The 22,579-nt window shown below is 40.5% G+C and overlaps 1 protein-coding gene across 1 annotated transcript in view; it reads left to right on the top strand.

Moving 5' to 3' along the window:
- The window catches only part of LOC109624855 (neural-cadherin), a 271,831-nt gene that overhangs the window by 113,894 nt on the left and 135,358 nt on the right, over window positions 1-22,579 (top strand). Inside the window, exons 8-15 of the mRNA XM_069532203.1 lie at window positions 5,831-6,003; window positions 10,872-11,040; window positions 11,934-12,104; window positions 13,238-13,410; window positions 14,787-14,954; window positions 18,183-18,432; window positions 21,554-21,681; window positions 22,064-22,250. Coding sequence (XP_069388304.1) covers window positions 5,831-6,003; window positions 10,872-11,040; window positions 11,934-12,104; window positions 13,238-13,410; window positions 14,787-14,954; window positions 18,183-18,432; window positions 21,554-21,681; window positions 22,064-22,250 — 1,419 coding nt within the window. The remainder of the gene's footprint in view (window positions 1-5,830; window positions 6,004-10,871; window positions 11,041-11,933; window positions 12,105-13,237; window positions 13,411-14,786; window positions 14,955-18,182; window positions 18,433-21,553; window positions 21,682-22,063; window positions 22,251-22,579) is intronic.

The raw sequence follows: 22,579 nt of genomic DNA, 5'->3' as shown, positions 1-22,579 counted from the left end.
CTGGAATAATAGCAGCAGATTCAAATTATTGTAATATATGCATATGATTATCAACCTTATGATCCAGGATAACCCACAACCTTTGAGACGACCTAAGAAGGGACAACCTGGTAACGGCATAGTTAGAGTCCAAACCACATGGATGCATCCACCATGAGTTGCCAGCCAGCCAGACCATTTACTGTGCGTTTCTTCCCACCTCCCCCAACCTGTATCGTGTCTCCTCACTGTGTCTAAAGGTGGTGTGGTGGCAGAATTGCCTCTCTTATTTGCAGCAGTTAAACCTAACAAGTTATCATAAAGAAAGAGTAATTGTGGCGCTCAAAGCATTAAAAAATACAAATTACAATTTACACGTCTTTTGCCCCTGCTACCCTGTATAATCCACAGAGCACATCTGATTTCATGGGCAATATTTCTTCAGTATAAAGAAATAAGAGTGAAAAGTGTTGAATGTGAACTCTGCAGAGTTTCGTTCACACAGAGGTTGAAACCACAAGCTGCTTTCAGACATTGATCTCAGGAGATCCTCAGGAGTTTCTCTGGAGGAGGTGGATGGGTGGATGCAAATGTCCGGGTGACAGCAGCATCCAGTACAGTGGAAGTGAATGGCGACCACTTCTTCAAGCTTAAAAAAACTATGGAAAAACATAAAATGCTTTAATTTTCTTGAGCTCCTATCAAATTGTTGTTACAACACTCTTGATATAGTCTATTTGCAGTCATAAGATTACTGTGTATGTCATTGTTCTTGATAAAGTTTCTAAATTTGATTATTGTCATTATGTATAGTGTTTAGACTCTGAATTAAGATGGATAGTTCATTTATTTATCTTTATATGTTTTATTATTTATTTTATTCATTTATTTTGTGACTGGTTTATTGACCCAAGTCGGTTGTTCCTTCTGATTTAAACAATTGTTCTAATTGTAGTCTTTATCAGCCAGTCTACAATGCAACCTCCATCAGCCCCAGCCACGCACCATACAATAGCCTATTTAGATGAGGATAATGAGAAATAGGGTGCACACCATCCTGGCTATTGTGTTGTTAGAGTATGAGCAAATTGCCTTTTTTTAAGTCATAGTCAAGGTGTCCAGGTGGGATGGTGGGTTGGAGGTCTTGCCTGAGTGTATCCAGCTGCTGAAATGGCTAAACTTCAGCTACGGTGTATGTAATTAAAAGTCACGAAAGAAGGAGCGGAGTGAACTGTTTATGCAGACTGAGGAGTTTGAGCAGAATGGAGGGCCATGAGTCAGGGTTGAAATGCAAAGAAATGTGATGCAGCCTTGAGTGTGTGGGTCATGAGCAGGTCAGGCCTCAAACAGTAGCTGCTCTGAATAGACTATCTGTTAAATATTACAAATTTGCCTATTACTGTAATTATTACTTTTCAATAAACCCTTTTACAGTATTGTTTATTTCAAATATACAGGTGATTAATAATTGGACTTGTGGTCATGGTTGCAAAGTTATTTTGTCCTTGTGCTTATCTCAAGCACTAATTAACACTCACCAAACATGCATCTTATTCATGTGCCTGAAATAACACAATTTACTTTATGTTACAGTAATAAATGTAGTTAGCAAAATCAAATATTAACCCTACACTTTATAATAACTACTTATATGAAATCAATGATTCTATATTTATTTCATACACAATTGTGTTTTAGATTTACTAACAACACATTCAGCTCTTTTATAACAGTGTTACCAATGATTATATTCTTTTTTGCTTTACATCAGTGTTCAAAGTGAAGTACTGTTTGAAACAGATAACCCTTTGCATTCATATTTCTTAAACTTTATTTAACCTTCACTTGTGTGAAATGAGCTTGCCCTGTACAACCATGGAGTTTATAGAATTAATTGTGACAAATAATAAAGGAGAATTGGAAATAACCTATGTTATATAACTATGTACAGATAATCAGGCAATTATTAAGTTATAAAATAGTCTCAGTCTGAGCTGTTTGCTTTTAGGGGCTAAAAGCTGATATCAAAACATTCACCATTTCACTCCTTCTCCCTACCCTTTGTTTTCGAGGGTTATCTTACCCCTTGAAATGTAGTTACAAGGAGTAGTGGTTGAAAGCTTCAAGCAGCTGTTACATCATCAGTAGTCATAGTAATAGATAAAAGGTTTTGCTGGTGATGTCATTGTAATAACATTGTTGAGATCTTAAATCAACCAATGCTATTGTTTGCAGTTACTTAAGTGGCAGACCTATAAAATCCAAATAACATCCATGCTAATGCAGGTGAATCAATGACACTTGCCATTCATTCGTTGATGCTCGGCATTAGTTCAAGTATAAATCAAAAGCACACAGCTTCAGGCTGCTGGCAGTGCTCTGTAAAAAACCCTGCCAGAAGGCTTTGTTATGAGAGGAGCAGTTTAGTTCAGAAACCTCTCTGCTGGTCATTCGCAAGGGATTCTGGGAAATTCTCATAGCCCTCGGTTTGAGTTTATGAAGAGCTTGTTCAGATTCAGAGCAGAGACCAACAAATAGATGTGGATTCGCAGATGTTCGGCCAGGCTATGTCTAAGCTTGGGCCTGATTGTGTAATAACAAAAGCAAGGTGCTGTGATACCTTTTATATTGTACCACCGACTGGTTGTCCATGAAATGTGAAATTTTCCTGTGAGTAATTGATGGATCCCTCTCTTGTTTGCCATCCGTTTCTTTTGTGTGACACAGTTGAATGGTTAAAAATATCACAAATCTCAGACATAGGAGTTTGTTAAAAGATGCTCTCCTTAACAGTTGTTGGAGATTGAAGGTTGAAAAAGGGCACAGGTTTCGAAGAGCAAGGCTTTGTGTGCTGATTCTGAAGGCATTCAGAAGTTTGCCTTTGTGTGCTCAATACTAAAGAAAACATTAGTATTTCACAGTGTTGAGGAATATAACATTTCTGAGCTAACAGAGCATATCAACATAGCGCTGTGTGCAGAATGTTGTGAAAATCGGGTCAACCTTGCAAGACAAACAGCTTATGAAACTGACAAGAGTATGAAACCGCTTATTTGCATTCATCCTCAGAGTCTGGAGTTCCTTAACCCAAAGAGGCTACATGTTGTCGCTTAGAAATAACAGCAAGAAATTAGGTCCTGAAGCATATTAATTATCTGCGTACAAGCTTTTGCAAAGCATCCCTTCAGTTTCCTCTGCACACAGAGTTGTGTAGTGTAGCATGAAAAGAAAAAGTCATTGCTGAACTTTATTATTCTTGGTATAAACCTCTGCCACAGCGTTTCCTGAATAGAAGTGTTTATGTGCACCAATGTGCAATTTACTTAAATTACTTTGTAGGAGTGTGTGAGTATATATATACATTAATGTTTGTATCACTCAGTATATGACATCTCTTGTCGGGCAAAGCTTCCTACTCTTAAAACTGTACAGCTGTAAATACCCCCCCCCCCCCCATCAAACTCACACGCACACACACTAAAAAACACATTCACATAACCATGGACAGCAGTGCCAGGGAACCAGCTATTGTGATAAACACCTCGAGCCAGACACCCCCTCTATGGCAATCTTCCATCTCTTGTGCAACAACAACAACAACAACACACACACAAACAAACACACTCAAAAGCAAACACAAGGGACACACTGTATATGTGTGCCTTTCTGAAATCATGAGCTTGACAGGGATTCTGCTCTTGCTTCATCTTCGTCTCATGCACAAATCACTTGATGGAAATCTTCTGTTGCGCTGTGACAGTTTCTTTGAACACACGCTGATTAAAAAAAAACCTGAAAAAATAATTAAACAAAAAAAAAAGCATACATTTCTTGGCTGTAATCATAATTTCTCTTGGTCTGGTACACAGAGATAGACGATGAATAGTACTCGCACACACACACACACACACACACACACACACACACACACACACACATGCAGTATCTATGATGAAGTGCACATATTAATTCAATTCCAGACTCCCTTGTGAAACAGGAACCAAATGAACACATGACTGATAGCACCTGCTCCTGGTTGTGAAGATAAAGAGGTGTCCACACACTAACACCTATTCACATACGTGCACCACTTGCATACACACAAAGTAAACAGGGCACCATAGAGTCAGATGAATACAGAGTGGAGGAGAGTCTTTCACAGCAGAGTGGGATGCAGATGAGACGCCTACACCAGACTGAAGGAGTCAGTGAGAGGCAGAGAGACAGAGGATGAAATGCAGTAATTAACAGGGAATACCAATCAATTTAACTTTAAAAAACTAACAAGAAACTCAGTGTCCACTTCAAACCTCTCCTGCCTTCATCGGCTCAGCTCATTCTGTCTTGTTTACAGAGAAAACTGTTGCACCCTTACAGCGAGAGAATGTGAAGGCTTATGTGGGTTATTTTCATCCTGGCGCTCACTTCACTCTGGTGTCACGCAGGGACGCTGGGACTCAGTTGTGGATGCTGAGAGAAAGCATATATACAATGGCATCGTATTAAATGCAGTGCAGCAGCACAATTTGCGTGATTTGAGTATCAATTTGAATAGCCACAACAAGTTGTTTGGGTAGCAACAATACAAGACAGACACCCAAAGCAATTTTCTTTAATTGATTTGCTTCGTAAAAGTTTTTGCCTTGCAGTTATAGCCCCTCTACTTCCAGCATCTTTGGTGTCATGTTGACTACATTGTCACTTGGTGCTGCCATGTCTTTAGAGATACAGCCACTCAATTCATTCATCTTTTCAAATTTGGCATTATCCAATTATTTAACATTTCTTGCCATCTTAAAGGTGAATTATCTGGAGAGCTATCCATGCAGTGTCATGAAATGAAGTTAGTGTTAGGCTGAACGAATCTAACCCTAACATGCTCAGAGTAAATTGGTGGAAATCTCACATTACTAGGCCAAACAAGCTTTATGATTAAGAAAATACATGCATTAAGCTGAATGCTAACTTTTGTTGCCATGTTGCTCAAAAGTCTCATGGCAGTTCTTATTTAATTAACTTTAGGGACTTTGGGATCATCTTCCCTAAAATAATTTACAGAGGGTTTATTAGCTAATCAGTTTATATTTAGTTCTTCTACCAACCTTTGCCTCCGTTTAAAGTAGTGCAATGCATTTATAAAGCATTTTTCCAGTCTATCAACCATTTAAAGCACTTTACATTACAAGTCACATTCACCCACTGCGCTAATATATGTTGCACTTTTTCTATCACACACCGTTTCCCCATTGCCAAGCATACCTGCCACAGGCAATTTATGGTTGAGTATCTTGCCCAAAGGACACTTTTCACCTCAGCAAACTGACTTCCACCACTTGAAATGAGGGACTCAAACACCTGTACTTCTGTTTGCCCTTCATCGGGTTGTTTTCATGTTGATTGCTTTTAAACTCAGTTATCTGTTCCAGCCCATGTGAAGCATGAACCAAATGTAAAGGCCGTGCCACTGATGTTAACCCAGAGAAACGACTGAAGCTTGACTTTCACTTGAATCTGAAACAACCTCACTGACTGACTGATCTGCAATGTAACAAAGCTAAACTGTGCTGGCTCTGGACTTTTTGAACATGAATGGTTGTCTGACAGAGACGTCGTCACTGTCACTAGTGTGATGGCTCTCACCCATCCCCGTCACTCTTCAATCTTTTGGCAGATGTTTTTGTGTACAAACACACAGACCAACTTTGCTTGTAGCACACCGCTGAAGGACCCTTTGACGTGACGGACTCTTTTCATCTCCAAAGTAAAGGTTGACCATGTGGACAGCGATTACTGTTACATCAACAGACAGACCATGTGTATCAGCCTCTGTCACCTTTATGTTGGATTCCAGGTTTGATCCGTTTACGCTCCAGCCCACCCCCTCGCCTCCAGGGTGTCGAATACGTCCTTAACGTTACAGCAACAGATGACAATGCCTCAGGCGGACCTCAGGCCCTGTCATCCACGGCCCAGGTCATAGTGGGAGTGGACGATGTGAATAACAACAAACCTGTCTTTGAGAAGGTAAGACTGACAATCTCATGCACATCTTAAATCCTTTCAACCATTATCTACTTCTGTCTTGGTCTTCTTTCCTTTCTTCTTATACTGCAGCTCAATCATTTCTCACTAAATCATTTTTAGTACAGGTTGTCTTTTTTGACTCTATCTATTCTATGCATTACTACTGCCCCCCTTCTCTGTCTCCCTCTCTCTGTCTTTCTATCTCCTCTATTTATTAGTCTCCCCTCTCTGGAGGAGCCATTAGCCACCTTGACCCTCATTGGTGCTCTCTCGTCTCCATCCTACATCATCTTGGTCTTTTAATTAAAGCTTTGAGGGGTGCTATGTCTCCTTTTGCTTTTTTCAAATCATGTCCCAATTTTAAATTAGGTGACTTTTGAAGCCCCCCAATGTATCATGAGCCAAGATTAGGAGCACCGGCTTGCTGAGTAAACCTCGCTCATTCCCTGCTGGGGGAAAGTAAGTGCCAAGTGTTTCTCTCTCAGCTTCACCTCTTTGCAGGGAAAAACAGAGTGATGGGCCACAAGATAAGAGCCAAGAGAAAAGAGGAATTCCTAGTCCACAGTGTTCCATGTGCTGCTGTATACTTGATTATCTTTCTCAGGAATCTCCTGCTGGCATCATAGTGCAACTATATGATTCATTATTTCCCCTCTGCTGGGATGATGCTGAATATAATGCCCCTGCTCTGAGCCCCACAAACACACTGCCATGCCGGAAAAGAAAACACAACTGAAGCTGGAAAAAGGAATCAAGCAAAATACAAATGTATGAAGAAAGAAAAAAACTTGTCAATAGATGGAAGAGTAAACACCGGACAAACACTGTTTATTTTCTCTGTCTCTGGTGAAAGATGGGCAAAGAAGCTGAGTGAAAAAGTATATGGAAGAAACAAAATAAGTCCTGGGACAGAGAAGTGAGAAGAGGCAGAGCGTTGGTTTCTCTCTTAATAAAGACGTCTGAGGTTAGCTGCTGTTTCCTCTGTGGCTGGCAGCCAGCAGCGGGACACTGGAGCAGAAAAGACCTTTTATCTTGTTTTAATGCTGAATCTTAGAACATACTGCAGCCTCTCTGGAACTCAGTGCTGGATCAGTGGACCAAGAGACACACAGAGAGGTAGATTTACAGAAAGCCAAGATCTATCAGAAAACAAGAGCAAACTGTACGGAAAAACATGAACAAAAAACCCCAAATAAACCTGCTATATGGAGAATGCACTGAATTCAGAACTTGATAGACACACAATCCCATTCATTAAGCCCCCGCCCACATATTTATGGATGAATTAGATGAATTACTTTGTTGGTTGGTTGTAGGGGACATCAGTAGGGTGGACACTGCTGGAGGCAACTGAACAGAAAGCGATAGCAGCATCTACTGAGTCTACGCTCAATCCTGCCTGCCTGCTGAAAGCAGTAAAATCGTTATGAATGGCCACCGACCTCTGGCCACCAGTTTGGGTAGGATTTCTCCCAGTGTTGCTGATGGTCAGTCTGACTGCAGCAGACAGTCAATGTGTTTGTGTGGGAGAGAAAAGGTGGGCAAGGCAAAGAGAGTAAAATAAACTGTGGATATGTGCACGCACAGCTTTCTCCCCTCATATGCATGCAGTGTCACTGTTCACCCCTCATGCATCCCACATGCTGACACAGAAGCCCCACTGGGTTTTTCTAATGTGCGTTTGTCAGATTTGCAAAACAAGTATTACTTCTCATGTCCACAAGGCACTACATGTCTTAGAGCAGCTAGCACCAAAATACACAAGCCACAATTTGGTCATGGTGGTGCAGAGACAAAGTCTAAAAAAAAAAGGCACGAGACAAAAATAAATGTATATCTTGTGGAGCCTCTGGTTCAAACCACATTTAGCTAGGGCAGTAAGGCACCATTGTCTACTCTGTTTATCAGAGGATCCTAGTAGCAGGAGGCTGGAAGCCAAGAATCCCACCTTACCATTCCACATCGTCTCCCTCTCTCCTCGGCCAGATTGGATATCACTACAGCATTTTCTTGATGTGAACAGGTGTTTCTTCCCATTTTGCATACTTCAGATGGCTCTTTTCAAAATGGAGACCTTATTAAGCAGGTTAGATGCAACTGATCCACATTAATTACAGACTTTTCATCAGTGTCATTTCAAAATTCAGTGTCCACACTGAGTCATTCCGTGCATCCCAGATGTCCTTCATCTTGTTTGCATCTTCAAACCTGTTTGATAAAACAAACAGAATCTTCTGTTTGTTTTATCAAACAGGTTTGGGTGTTTTTGAACCTCAGTGATGAGTCTCTTGGCCATCTGTCATGTAAGATGTGACGTGTTGAACGTGACACCCTGTAAATTCTGATGTTTTTTGGCTGCCGGTGTTTCTGTAGTTTATCAACTTGTTCTGAAAGTGACTTCAACAATAGAGTTTTCCATCGTTGCTGCCGTTAAAGTTGCTGTGTGGACTTCAACATCCACTTGAGTTAGAGTGATATTTTTAATAATATTTTTGTACAATGTTTTTTATAGTTATTTATAGTTATTATTGCTGTTGGTGTGGATGGCCCTATCATTTAAGCACTTGGTGAAGCATTCTTGCACAATAGAAGAATGTAGGCCAGGAGAAAATAGGGCGAATGAGAGGAGGCAGGAAGTGAGGGAACAAGAGAAGAGCATAAAAGAAGTTCCCCTGTCATTAATTAGACGTCAAAGGGAGGCAAAAACCTGCAGTACTGAGGGATCCCTTCCTCTCTGTGACTGTGGCACATCAGCATCACCGCTCCAGTGAGACTGAAAAAAAGAAAGAGTTGATGGAGACAGTGTTAGAGAACGATGAGAGACCGGAGAGAGAAGAATGAGGATAGCGAGAGTGAGTGTAACACAGACAGGGTTCAAATGAGGATAATAAAACCGCATGTCTGTGATGAGTTCACTGATTGACAGAACCTTTGAGAAACCAAACTAGGAGCACCTACATTTCATCACACCACTGAATGAATCTCTGTGATGTGATAAGTCATGAGCTGCTAAATGAAGACTAGGGTTGATTGCTCAACTTTAGTTCAGCCATAAACAGATTGCTTCCTCCTGTTGTACAAAAATAAAACCAAACTGTTCAGCATACAGCTGCCACCATCTTGCCTTTCTGACATCAATTGGAGCCACAAGTTTTAGGTCGACCAATAAGCCAGTAAGTCAGTTTCAGCAATCAATCACCCTGTTGTATACCTAATTACAACTAAAGAAACCATCTCTTGGAACATTTTTTAGTATGTAGGGTTTTTTAAATTTTTGTAATGGCAGCAATGCAGATATTAAGGGATTCAATTTTGGGAGCTGTCAGGTCGTCCATTTTTACAGTAGATACAGTCTGTAGATGTCTCCCAATCCAGGGGCTACTTCAAAGATGCAGTCTTTGCATCCCATGAAAGACGGAGCCTTTGTGGGACATGTAGATCTCGAAGGTCAAACCAAAACGAGATGGTCTGGTTTATGGAAGATGTCCTTGCTCTGTATCAGCAGTTTGTACCACCCTTACTGCTGTTTTAATGCCCCTTGCTATTTTAAAATGTGCGCTGCTAGCTGTTCCGATTAGGTTGAAGGCTGATACCATACTTGCATGCAGCATTTACTCTTTGACAAATGGTTTGTCACTTAAGCATCCAGCCATTGTAGCCTTTGTTGCTCTGAACAGAAGCATTTCTTGGCTGTGATGCAATCGGCCATCAAATGCAGCTTCTGAAGGAGGGAACACCTAACTTGGGACACAGCTTGTGAATTTAAAGATAGCAACTTTTATCAGGACAAAAAACAGTAATTCTCACCATTGAAACACCAGATGGCAGATAATTAATTGTGAAAGGTTTTATTTCTTCTTGGTGTTATCCATTTATATTCATAAACTTATGTGATACTTTTTTTCATGGAGCAACGTTCCTCTTAAGCGTTCACATCCTTTGAGTCTTGAGAGGATAAAGTACAATCCATACTTTACAGAATGTGTTTTCCAGAACATCTCCAGATGTTCAGCTCGTGAGTGGTTCTGGTGGAAGAGGCCATCCACACAGTGCTGACATGAGGCTACTACACTTTACAGTGGTGTTTCTTTTTAAACAGAGAAGCATTGTTCTTGGACCATTAGTTGTAAAGGTTGTACTGTCCTGTATGTCTTCTGACAGTTGCATGGTGAGGGCGACGATATTTAATCAGTGTGAGCACAAGTTCTCATAAGAACACTCATGCATGACCATTGCTATTTTACCACATCAGAGAAATACATTTTCTGGTAAATCCCAGGATTTTAATACAACATAATTTTAATGTAATGGTGACACAGGCATTATGCAAATATTCATGGGTTGCATTCAGTTTTCTTAGCTGTATATATATATGTACAAGATATATCTACGGTATATTCAGTGTCAAACATAAGACTTGTTCTAAAGAGAAATGTTGCCAAATCGAACTAAAATTTTGCTTTTATAAAATAATGACATATTTATTTTCCAACTCTGTGTGAAGTGTTTTTCCCATTTCTTTTTTTATCACAGCACAAAACAGGACTGGTTGCAAAAGATCAACAGATCCACCACACCGCCTGCCGTAAACAGGATAGGCAAATTTAGAAGATGAATGGATAAAAACGATAGACCCAGGCTTCCCACTTTCTTTCTGTTTGCTCATTATTCTGTGCCCATGTTCCACTTTTTGTCCCAGTAAATAATCTTTACCCTGTCCTTTCAAAATAAATATCATTCCGCTTCCCACACACTCCCTCACTGTTTCGATAGAATGGAGTATTGATCTAAGTTTCTCCATACTTACATTGCTATGATCTTCTCCTCCTCCCACCCATCCCCTCCGCCTGCCACCTCATTCTCCTCAGTGTCAGCAGTACCGAGAGAGCACGTCAGTCCTGGAGAACCAGCCGGCGGGGACGTTTGTTCTGCAGGTTCGCGCTGTGGATGCTGACGAGGGCTCCAATGGCAGGGTCACATACGGCTTCATGCACAAAGACTCCACCGTTCCCGCATTCAGCATACACCCTGACACTGGTACTGAAACACACACAGTCACTTCCACTTGCACAAAAACAGACGAGTGCACATACTTTTATCCCAGTGGGAAGTCTCATGCAGACATCATTCTTTTCAACATATCCATCAGGTTTGACAAAGTGCAACAAGCGCATGCAGGGTGCTGAAAAGGGTACAGATACGTTTACAGTTTAAAGCTATTTCTAAACTCCTTTTTACTAACAGACAGAATTAAATGTATTATATTTGCAGCCAAAAGAAAGGATCATAATTCAAAGCCTTGTGGTTAGACGCATCATAACTTACTTTTCCCCATCAAATATTTTTGAAGCATATTTCAACCATCTCACAAAAATAAACATCTACAGCACTGACCCTGTGCACGAGGCAGCTATCTTTCAGCTAAGCTCATAAGTTTACATTTGACATAGGTACTCAATCATCAAATTTGATTTGTGCAGCTAACAAACATCAATTTCCCTCATAGGGCTTCACAGCATCCTCTGCGCTTACCCCTCAACAAGAGTAAAATACAAAATTACTTTTCAACTTGGGGAAAAAGTGTCAAAGGCTTATGTGTAAAAAAAATTGAACATCAATACAAACCAAATAACATAACATTTCACTTGACTTGCAACAGTGTTTTTAATGGAGCAGGAAATGCTTTAACTGTCATCGCTAAAATCTTCTCTGAGATTAATAATGAAGATAATTCTCTTTGTTTTTGATGATAACTACTTTTGAAATGCTCTCATATCCTTTTCTACTAAGTGTAGTCTTTAAAGTCTGGCTCGGAGGCAAACAAAGGAAACTCATTTTTGTGTTAAATTGCAGATGCTCTGGAGACATGAGACCGAGTGGTGTCTGGTAGGGTTTACCTGTTGTATCAACCTTGATGTGTCTGGCTCTAGGGGTAATTGTGACTGCGAGGAAATTTGACCGTGAACGCCAACGGGAGTATGCGGTGACGGTGACCGCCACTGACCAGGCGGCCGACCCGCTGATTGGCATTTGTCAGCTCAACATCCTCATCCTGGACCAGAACGACAACAGTCCCAAGTTCGAAAACATCCGATATGAGTGTAAGTGGATATTAGAATGAATGACAGACACATGCAAATGGACCAATGTTTTTTATTCTGTTATTATACAGCTGAACTATCGAAAACAGATATGTTGTGAAGGAAGCACAATCCCTGGTTGGAATATAGTTGAAAGTGAAATATTGTTTTCAATGAATCAAGTTTTAATTGTATAAGCAGCAGCAGAGTCCCCAGGAGGTGTTAGTGTGGATGGTAGGTGTACAGATCTCACAACTGTGGAGGTTTGCATCCACAGTCCCATCTGTGATTAAGACAACAAAAGCACGTAGGTTAGAGAAAGATCAGAGTTTTAATGAAGTGCTAACAAACAAAATAAAAATGTTTTCCTCCAAACTTTAACTCAGTGCTGCAAGTTCCTTAACACATCCATACAGAAGTTAAAGAATGCTGTGGTCACCCTGAGTGGATCTTATGATACAAGATTGGGTATTGATAGGTAGAAAACTACAGAGTCACACCCTGGTGACATGTGAGAGGGAAAAAAAAAACTTGTTCCCATGACTTATTCACTTCATATATAACACTCCCCACATATAAGCAGGGTTGCTCCGTGGAAAACAAACACGTCAACGTTGTCCAGATTTTACTGATGATTTCAGTATGACTGTATTTACAAGATGTCAACATTCTAAATTTACATTTACACATCACATCAATACAAAACATTGTCATGTTACAATTATATTTATTTTCAAACTGAACTTGATGTCTTGTTGTAATTTATAACAAACACGTCTGACTCTAATATTACTGGAACAAATGATGATTCCCTTGTTTTGGTGTTAATTATATTCGCAGTGTGCTTCTTTATGCATAAAATGTGTTATGAAATCAACAATTATGCTGCAAAGTGTTAATTAACTTGCGTTTTAATTGTTTGCAGCACTTTTTCTGAATGTGTCACAGGTTGTCAGAGTGGTGAAGGTGTTTTTTTCTTCATTTATTTGTTTTCTAAATGTGTCGGTTGTCAGAGTGGTGAAGGTGTTTTTTTGTTTTCTTAAATTGCAGCGCGCTGCAAACACTGGACCACTGTACTGACAAAGTCAAGAAAACGAAGGCTTTACATAACCAATGGAGCACCAACCACACTCCTTATGCTTCCTCTCCCACAGACTTCCTTCGTGAGGATACCATGATCGGGACGAGTTTCTTGCGAGTGGCGGCTCATGACGATGACTTTGGCACAAATGCAGCCATCATGTACTCTGTGTCCAGTGAACAGCCGGAGTACCTCAGGGTCAACCCCCTGACGGGATGGGTTTATGTCAACCAGCCCATCTCTCAGGTATGAACCCACTGGTGGAAGCTGCATTGAAGGCAGTTCCTGCTTGCTATTTAAAAAGTGTATGTAAGTGTAAATGTTGGGTGTATGTAGGAGCTTTCTGCTTATATAACTGCTGATATGTGTAGCAGTGGTATAAATAACCTATGGGTTGTCCTTGGAGCTAATCATGCTAATGGAACCACATCAAGTAGCACGTAAATACTTCATAGAAATGATGTGATTTTTATATTTACAACCAAGAAGTCGTGTGAGACTGGCAATGAACCAAATCAACATATCAACATACCGATTCTAAGCATATTTGTAATCAAGCCTTTGATTGTTGACAGTTAGAGGGCAGAGGTCAGTAGCACAGTCATTCTGAATATGTGATAATGTTTTCACCAGAGTCTTTGGCATCGGGATAAGTATCAATGCTGATATGTTCCCTCACTTTGCTGCCTCTAAGACTTTGTTTCACCAGCAGAAAAACAATCTTGGTGACAACACGAACAAGCAGTCGAGGAAATTGCCAACGTAGTGTGCACTGTGCCTTAGATGAGTGCCACAGTGATAAAAGCTGAAAGAACAACAATTCACCATCTACTGGTGCCAAGAGGACTGAGTTTCCTCAGCACCTTGCCTGAGTGAAGGGTTCACTAGAACATATCCGTGTTTGAAGAGACTCAACTTTTCCACTAATGAGGACAACTGCATAAAGCGTGAAACACATGCAGCCACTGCCTACATGTTTATTTCACCTTCGCCTTTGCAAATGTGATGATCTCAGTTGTCTTAATTGCCAAGAGCAAACATTGCATTTTAAAACTACAAGACTGCAGCAAATCTTAAGAATGAATCCTGGGTCATGTGAAAAAACGGCTCAGTGAAAAGCAGTTTTCCATTAAAACAAACAAACCTTTTTAGAATGTGTAAATAATCAACATTGCATGTTGCCTAAAGTGGAAGACCTGAAGTAAATTGAAAAAAAGTGAACTTGTGTCTGTTGTGCAAATGACACCAATTAACTCGCACTGGGGATACTAACTTATTCTCCTTTATTTTCTAAATTAAACCATTCCCTCTGATTACAGTGGCTACAGGTAATTGCTTTTGTAAGGTTTATTAAACTGTTGGCTATGACCTTCAATCAGCGCAATTATCCCTCAGTATGCTTGTTTTTACACAAATGCAGCCAACAGTCATTTTCGTCTGCACAGAAGTGTGGAAAATGGATTGCTTTCTGAAATCTGTGTGACCTGTGACACGTTCAGCAGCCTCTACGGAAGCTGTGATTATCACTGTCACACTCATTGACAACATGACAACACTCCATTATGTGAACTCATCACCTCTCCGTTACTCTGCTCTTCATCGGTGGGGACCTCCTGCTGCAGAGGACCTACATCACCAGGGAAATCATGGCTACGGACGGAGGGAACAGGAGCAGTTCAGTGGAGCTGGCCGTCACCATCACCAACGTGAAGAATCAGCCTCCGCACTGGGAGAAGGACAGCTACAGCGTGGTCATCCCAGAAAACACCGTCAGAGACACGCCCATCGTGGTACGTTGGGTGGGGGATGTGGTAGTTGACAAACAGGCAGCAGAAGCACAGACGCTTAGGGAGGAATTGCTGGCAAATACATCAGGGTTGGACTAATGGCTGACGTGACTAGTGACTGATAGTGGCATCATGAGCCACCATTCCCTGGGCAGCAGAGCGTACACTGCCGCACTCACACACAAGCATGCACGCTATAGTGTCTGTGCTATAACATAGAGAAAATTATTTATCACCTATAGTTTATTAGGAGTCATGTCTTAATCACATTTTTTGGCCCCCATCAGAGTGATTTAATATCAGGCATCTCCCAATAATGAGGCAGATCCCATATTTAATTCACGTTTCTTACATGTTGATTAAATAGCTGGCGTATCTGACACATTGATAACATAGCTTTACACTAGTTAATCTCACTCACCTTAATTATACGAGCGTCTTCTTCAAAATACTGAAGGTTATGGTTCTAAAATATAACGTTTTGAAGCTTCGTTTTATGATTTGATATAAATCAATGTTCACTTTGGAGAATGCTGGAGATTTGATGCAAACTGCTAAGATGTCTCACTCTAATGCATTTCCTGGAAGTAAAGAACAACTCAGTTGAGAACATAGACTATATAAAGAAGAACGACATGACGGTTCCCCAAATGTGAAGACAAAACGTCTTGATTGCCACCTGCTGGCTGGCTGCAGTATAGACCATAAACCATGTCTCCTCCATGTTAGTGGATGAAACACTGACCAAAATAAATGTTAAATATAGGTGTTAAAGGTCCAGTGTGTAAGAGTGTAGTTTTCTTTACCCCAGAAAAGGCCCTTTATATTTAAATACTTTATATTTATATCGAGGGGACCCTCTCGGAGGCCACCGTGTTTTTTACATTTAGTCAACGTGTGTATCGGCTGGATGTGGATACCGCGGCTCCATCCCGTGATCAATGGATAGTGGGAGGAAGTGGAAATATATCGTGCTTCTTCATATACAGTCTATGGTTCAGACTTGGTTGTACAGTGACATGCAAACTGATCTCAGGCTAGTTTATTTAAGGCCTGTCATCAAGTTAATTAGTCACAGCCAATATGACAAAGCAGCAGCATTTGTGTTATTGTAACCAGCAACAGCGACACTCAGCACCGTTTAAAAATAGAAAGCAGCTAATGATTATAAGCATCAGAGCTGAATAAATCTGTTGCTGTCTTCCATCTCAATGTTTCACTGTACATTGTCATATGCTAGTTCAGCAGACATCGCCCAAGTCTAGTACATGAGAAGAGTTTTTGTTCTTTTTTAAAATATAAAAAAAGCAAGGCATGTTTATTTATATATCTGTGGCACTTTATACACAAGAGGGTGGTGGCCTAAAGGGCAGAGAAACAGGCTTTTGACAGAAAAGGGTTGAGAGTTCGTTCCCCATACTGGAAGGAAACATCTCAGCAGGGACAGGGACACACTGCAGCACCCCCGATCACCATCACAGAGGTGCCCTTGAGCAAGGCGCTTAATCGCAACTGCAAAAGAGAGCTTTGCCCTCTTTGAAACTTGAATGAATAAAAGTTCGAAAAAACAAGAGGCAATTTGAAGTGCTTGTCCTCTTCCTTGAATTAAAGCAGAAGCAGTAGCCTTCAGCATCCAGAAAGGTCAGTGCAGCTCCGGTGAAAGTACAGCAAATCTGACTTTATCTGTCTCTGGATCATTGCTAAATGCGGAGAAGGCATGTGCTATTTTTTTGCAGTAACTTTATTACCAATAGGAGTAGGTGGTAATAGATGCCGACACAGAAAATTATTTGTCTGCAAACTGAGCAAAATGTTAATATCTATTCTAATTCCACGTAAGAATCACAATGTTTAATATCCTGTAGTGCAGCTAAAACACACTGTGGTGTTGCAAAAATAGATTTTTATTCCACTCTCTGTTTACTGCCTTTTTCAGTTTCTCTTCTGTGGTTGAAAAGAATAAGACCCCAGCAACAATCAGCTTTGTGCAACATTAAAAAACAACCTGTGTGGATATTACTCCAGTATTTGGCAGCTCAAATGTTTCCTCAAAACTGAATTAGATTATTCACAGGCATCAACTTCTTACTCCATTAACATTTTATCGATTGTATTTTTTTGGAGGATCTCTTGAAAGCAATTAAATCCATTAAAGTTGCTGATGAATACTATTGAAAATGAAAAGACAGAGGAGAGTACTTTATGAGGCTGTGAGTGTGTGTGTGTTTTGATTGTGTTCGCGAGAGATGCTGATAAATGGAGGGAGAATGAAAGAGAGGCAGTGCGGTCCCTACAGTACAATGTATTAATCGCGATGGCAGTTCAGCGTTGATTTGACTGTTATGCAAAGATACAATAACTCTCAGCGGGTTGTAATAGCTCTGCTGTGGAAGATTGAGGTGTTTATGGCCTAAATCAGCTCATACAATAGCCAGGCATGTTTGCCAGTTCTACATGCCTAATAGGGTGTCTCATTATTGTAGTGCTGTGCTCCACAGGTTGAATGGATACAGCTAGGTCACCCATAGGAAAGCCGCATCACGTCCGAGATGGCATTTTTGATTTTAATTGGGATGTGTGTATGTGGCCTCAGCTTTGAGTAGCCTCTCCTTAATTAGTTTGGGAGAATGCATGATGAGTCTTTGATCCTGCAGGATTTCAGCAGGTTGTTTTTTATTCTAACAGTTTGAGACTTATTGCCTGGACATTTTAATATTCATTATTATGTGCATAAAACACTTTTATCCATTTGGGCAGATCATTTGTCACTATTTAGAATGCACACTTCCACTGAGGTCCAGCAGCGGTTGTCCCCGATCTCAGTTCCTGTCCAGAGGATCTCTGCTGGCATTCAGCGTTTTTTTCCAGCTTTCAAAACTCGTAATTGGAAACATGCAAAATTTCTGTCAGGTTTTCAGATCACGGGTCAGTACATTTATTCCAAAATTTGAGAAAATAACAATTATACATATTGAGTCATTGGTCAAAATCCTTTTTCAGCTATCAGGTAAGATGACAAATAGAACACCTTCCACGATGTCAGAGTAGTGTTTTGTAGTGTTATTTTACATTGTGTAGCTTGTGTAACATCTGACAACTATGTGAGTGATGGTGACCCTGGGGTTTCACTGACAACATAAAGCCCCTCAGTGGTATGCAGACTAAAATGAGTGACATGTCCTGTAATAGAGAAATCTCACTACCTTCTATCCTTGTCTCTGTTTCACACAGACCATCAAGGCCACCTCCCCTCTTGGGGATCCCAGGGTGACTTACAATCTGGAGGACGGAATGGTCCCAGAGACCAACATGCCTGTTCGCTTCTACTTGACCCCCAACAGAGAGGACGGCTCGGCCTCCATCCTGGTGGCTGAGCCCCTTGACTATGAGACCACCAGAAACTTCATGCTGCGGGTTCGAGCTCAGAATGTCGCTGCCGTGCCATTGGCAGCCTTCACCACAGTCTATGTCAATGTCACAGGTAGGCCATTTTTATTTTAACTTGCTTTAGTGGATTTTCATTCCTTCACTATGTTTTACATTGTCTCCGAACACCATTGTTTTCCTGCATTCATCTAAAAGCATTGTTGCAACTGGTCAATTGAAATTGTGTAATAAAATACGGTATGACTGTGTAAGGTTACAGGAAGAGAGGAAAAGTGGGTATTTGATTGCACATTTTTGATGGCTAAGGTATACGCTAATGGAGGAGCAGGATGGATTTTACATGGTGAGTTTGCAGGACAGGCTTAATGGACTTTTTATAACAATAAATGGACAAAGCTGTTCTCAGTCAAGAGCAGCATTAAACACTTTCCTTTTCCAATACTGAACTTGAACCAGCCTCAGGACCCAGCTATGGTCTCAACTCATATAGTGCCAACTTAAAACTACTGCTGTGTATATGCTTTTTTTTAATTCTCACCCTCTGTATTCAACATGGACAGTGGCACTGTTACAACAGTTGCTCCCCATGTGAGGCCACGGCAGGAGACAGAATAAAGAGCATTTGGTAGGAACAGATGGGTCAGTTGTATCACTGCGCTTTCTAAGACGGGTTGTGTTCTAATTTTCCATCTGACCCGTTTAAATCTTGGATTCCAAAGCTGTGTAAATCCAAATTATTTGCAGTGCTCGCCAGCTGTTGTGAGTATGATGAGCTTAGAGTAAAATACGCTCAAACCCACTGCTCCAAGAAATTTCAACACAGACCTCTAGGTTTAGTCAAAGTCTCACTCTCCTAAAATATATATTATCTTCCATCTGCAGCAGTTTTCACCTCTCTGCCCTTTTCTATTGTGTCCCTGACAATGTTCAGCACCTGATTTAGGTTGTGATCATCTCTGCTTAATATGATAGGGTTTGCAAGCTCCTGACCTTGCTCCTCAAAATAACTCTGCCTACCCTACATGCCCCACTCTCCCTGCATTTAATCCCCTGGCAACATGCAGGCATACCCACACACACACACACTCACATCACATTGGTCCTAATCCAGTGAGAAATAATTAATTCACACAGACCCACTCTCCCTTCTCTGTCTTTCTGTCCTACTCCTGACTCCCTTCTCCTCTTTTCATTCACCCCTCCAAAGCTCTTTGACTCCTCAGAGGCGATCCTGCTGGGGGAGGGAGGGAGCTCTGTAATGGAGTTAAGGCCTCATTTTTAATTTATAGATTAAGACATTTGCTCAAAGAAAGGCGAGGGGGAAAAAATGACAATGGAGCAGCATTATACTGTATTTAATCTGTTGCTCTATTCAAGTCATTTCTGTAATAATTTTGGACTATATTTAGAATTTGTCCTCTGCTATTCATGCAAACTTAGTTCATGGTTTGAAAGATAAAACCACAACAGCAAAAATGACATTGATGCATCAGTTGTCAAAGCTATAATGAATGCATGGTCTAACATAAATCAATAGGATGGCATTGAGCTGGAGTTACATCCCATGGTGTTGATACCGATGTTCTCAGTTCCCAGACAATTATTCCCCACAAATATTCTGTGAAACAAATGAATTATTCATGCAAACTAGGATGGACTCTAGTGTCCTTACCATCAGCCGGATCTTAAAATGATATGCCATATAGACTCCAAACTTTATTTTTATAGCTGTAGGCTGATGAAAGCCCAAAATCAACCACTCTCCAGGATGCTAGGAGGACCAGAGCCACTTTGAAGCCCAGTGGTGCGCCAACTACAAAGAGCTTTGATATTCATTGCCTGGTGTTTTCTTTATTTGTCCACAACCTACAAAATGACCTTTAAGAAGTATTCATAATAAAAAGAAATGCAGTATATAGTATATAGACGTAGTTCAATGTAGAGGGGCATCCAGACACCAGAACACTGCACAGGGATTTTTGATACTCAGAATCAGAATTTTTTTCAGATGACAAAACATTGTGTTTTGAAAAAATGTTTTCTGATTGTTGTTTTAGTTTAGATTTCATTAAGTTTAGTTGAGGTGCTTTATTTATCTTCACAGGAGTTTGAGTAGGGACACAATCGAGGTAGTTAGTTTTAAGTAACCATTATACCTCCGCCAAGGAGGTTTTCAAAAATGTGTACATCTTTTAAGAGAATATTTCATGGATCTTGATGAAAAAAATCTGGCAAGTTAAGAGGACTGCTATTTGTGAGAATTTTGAAAAAGAAATTTGATTTAGTGAATTTAAATTATGGTTTAATACAGAGACTGTTGGACCTTGGCTGAGGCATTAATTCTAGCTTTATACTGTATAGCAACAGTTGTTTGCTGTCACACATAAAAATAGCAATAACACGTGAGTATAAAAAATACAGATTCAATAGAAAATATAAATTGTTTCCTAAATTTCAATCGAAATAACTGACCCAATACTGACAAAATACAGAATCCATGGTACATTCTGGTCCATATTGGGGTGTTTTGGACACCCATTTTTGACATATGAACCAAAATATGAAATAATCTTTGGATTTGGTCATTTTATTTCCTGGCAGTGCTCATGTAGCAATTACTTGTAGATGAAAGCAGGAAATAGACAGGGACCAGAACAGAGTCATTAACAGTGATCAGAAGAAAGTATTTTTGGCAGCAGAACATTTGAGTGTGGTGGATGTGGAGGCACATTGTGAAGTAATTTAAAGAGATGGTGGTTAACTAATTTAAGAGAATCAGTGTGGAGCCAGCAACAGGCAAACAAGAATTAGCAGGCTGAATGAAGGATGATGGTGTGTTTTCCTTTCAACGTGATTTTACGATCATCTGACAATCAACTAATACAAAAGTTTACTTATCTGCCTTTGGATCTGAAGCTGAGTGTTTCCTTGTTTCCTTGTTTGTGGCTGTATATCATCTCTTAATCCAAAGAAACAATACATCTGTAAAATAAATGTCACTACATTGCATATTGTTTGTCATAACTTATCTTTTCAATTGATAACTGTGCCACCAACAACTGTTTGAAAACAAATTTTACCTTCAGGCCCTTCAGGCCTCGCAAAGAGCCCATTAATTGTCAGTGGTGTTTCTTATCAAATTCACCAAACATACTATGTTGAAATTATTTTATAGCCTAAGCACACGCTCTCTTTCCCTTCTCTTCCTTCTCCAGATGTAAACGACAACGTCCCGTTCTTCACCTCCTCCATCTATGAGGCCTCAGTCACTGAAGGGGCAGAAACAGGAACTTTGGTTTTCCAGGTGTCAGCCACTGACCTTGACTTAGGTCTCAATGGCAAGGTGACGACAGACGTGCATCTGCACACACACACACACACACACACACACACACAAACAATTGGTCTTTCAGCATCGCCTCAGTTGAACTGGGTTTCTTGTGAATGTTCACACTGTTGTCTGCTGTGTTAATTAATTCAGTTAAATTACACTTTATTGTATAGCACCAAATCATAATATAAGACCTTAAAAATTATAGAGAAACCCAAAGGTTTCCACAATGAGCAGCACTTAGATGACTGTGGAGACTATGGGAGGGAAAAAACACAAAGTTAGTGAAATGTAGTAAAATAAATGAATACATGTGGGGGCAGAGAGACAGTATTATTACACAGGACATAATTAGCAATAATGACCTGTGTGTCATAACCTTCCCACTGTGCAGATCTCCTACTCCCTACTGGTGGACCGCAGTGGGGACCACCAGTATTTCCGTATTGACCCGGAACTGGGATTCATCTACACTCAGACTGTGTTTGACCGTGAGACCAAAAGCTCCTATCTGCTGGAGGTTCAGTCTGTGGACGGCTGGGAGTCAGCGCGGCCCGGCAAACATGGACAGCCCAACTCTGGTAAGTACAACTGACATGTTGACACTAGCATCTTGAGACTTACAAGGTGAAACTAGGAAATATTGCTTTTACATGGGGTACATTTAATATTCCAATTACCCTAGGAAAGAATATGATATTACACTAACGACCAATTTAATATTAGCTATTACAGCGTCCTTTATCATTCCGAATTACATAATACAGGACTCACATTAACCAATCTAACAAGGTGTGCACAGCAACACGCACACTTGTACACACTCCAGCTGAAACCACACACACACACACACACACACACACACACACACACACACACACACACACACACACACACCATTTTTGCACCC

Source organism: Paralichthys olivaceus, chromosome 1, assembly GCF_024713975.1.
Source record: "Paralichthys olivaceus isolate ysfri-2021 chromosome 1, ASM2471397v2, whole genome shotgun sequence".
In the NCBI taxonomy this organism is placed as follows: Eukaryota; Metazoa; Chordata; class Actinopteri; order Pleuronectiformes; family Paralichthyidae; genus Paralichthys; species Paralichthys olivaceus.
This window is presented reverse-complemented; position numbering and strand designations above follow the sequence as displayed.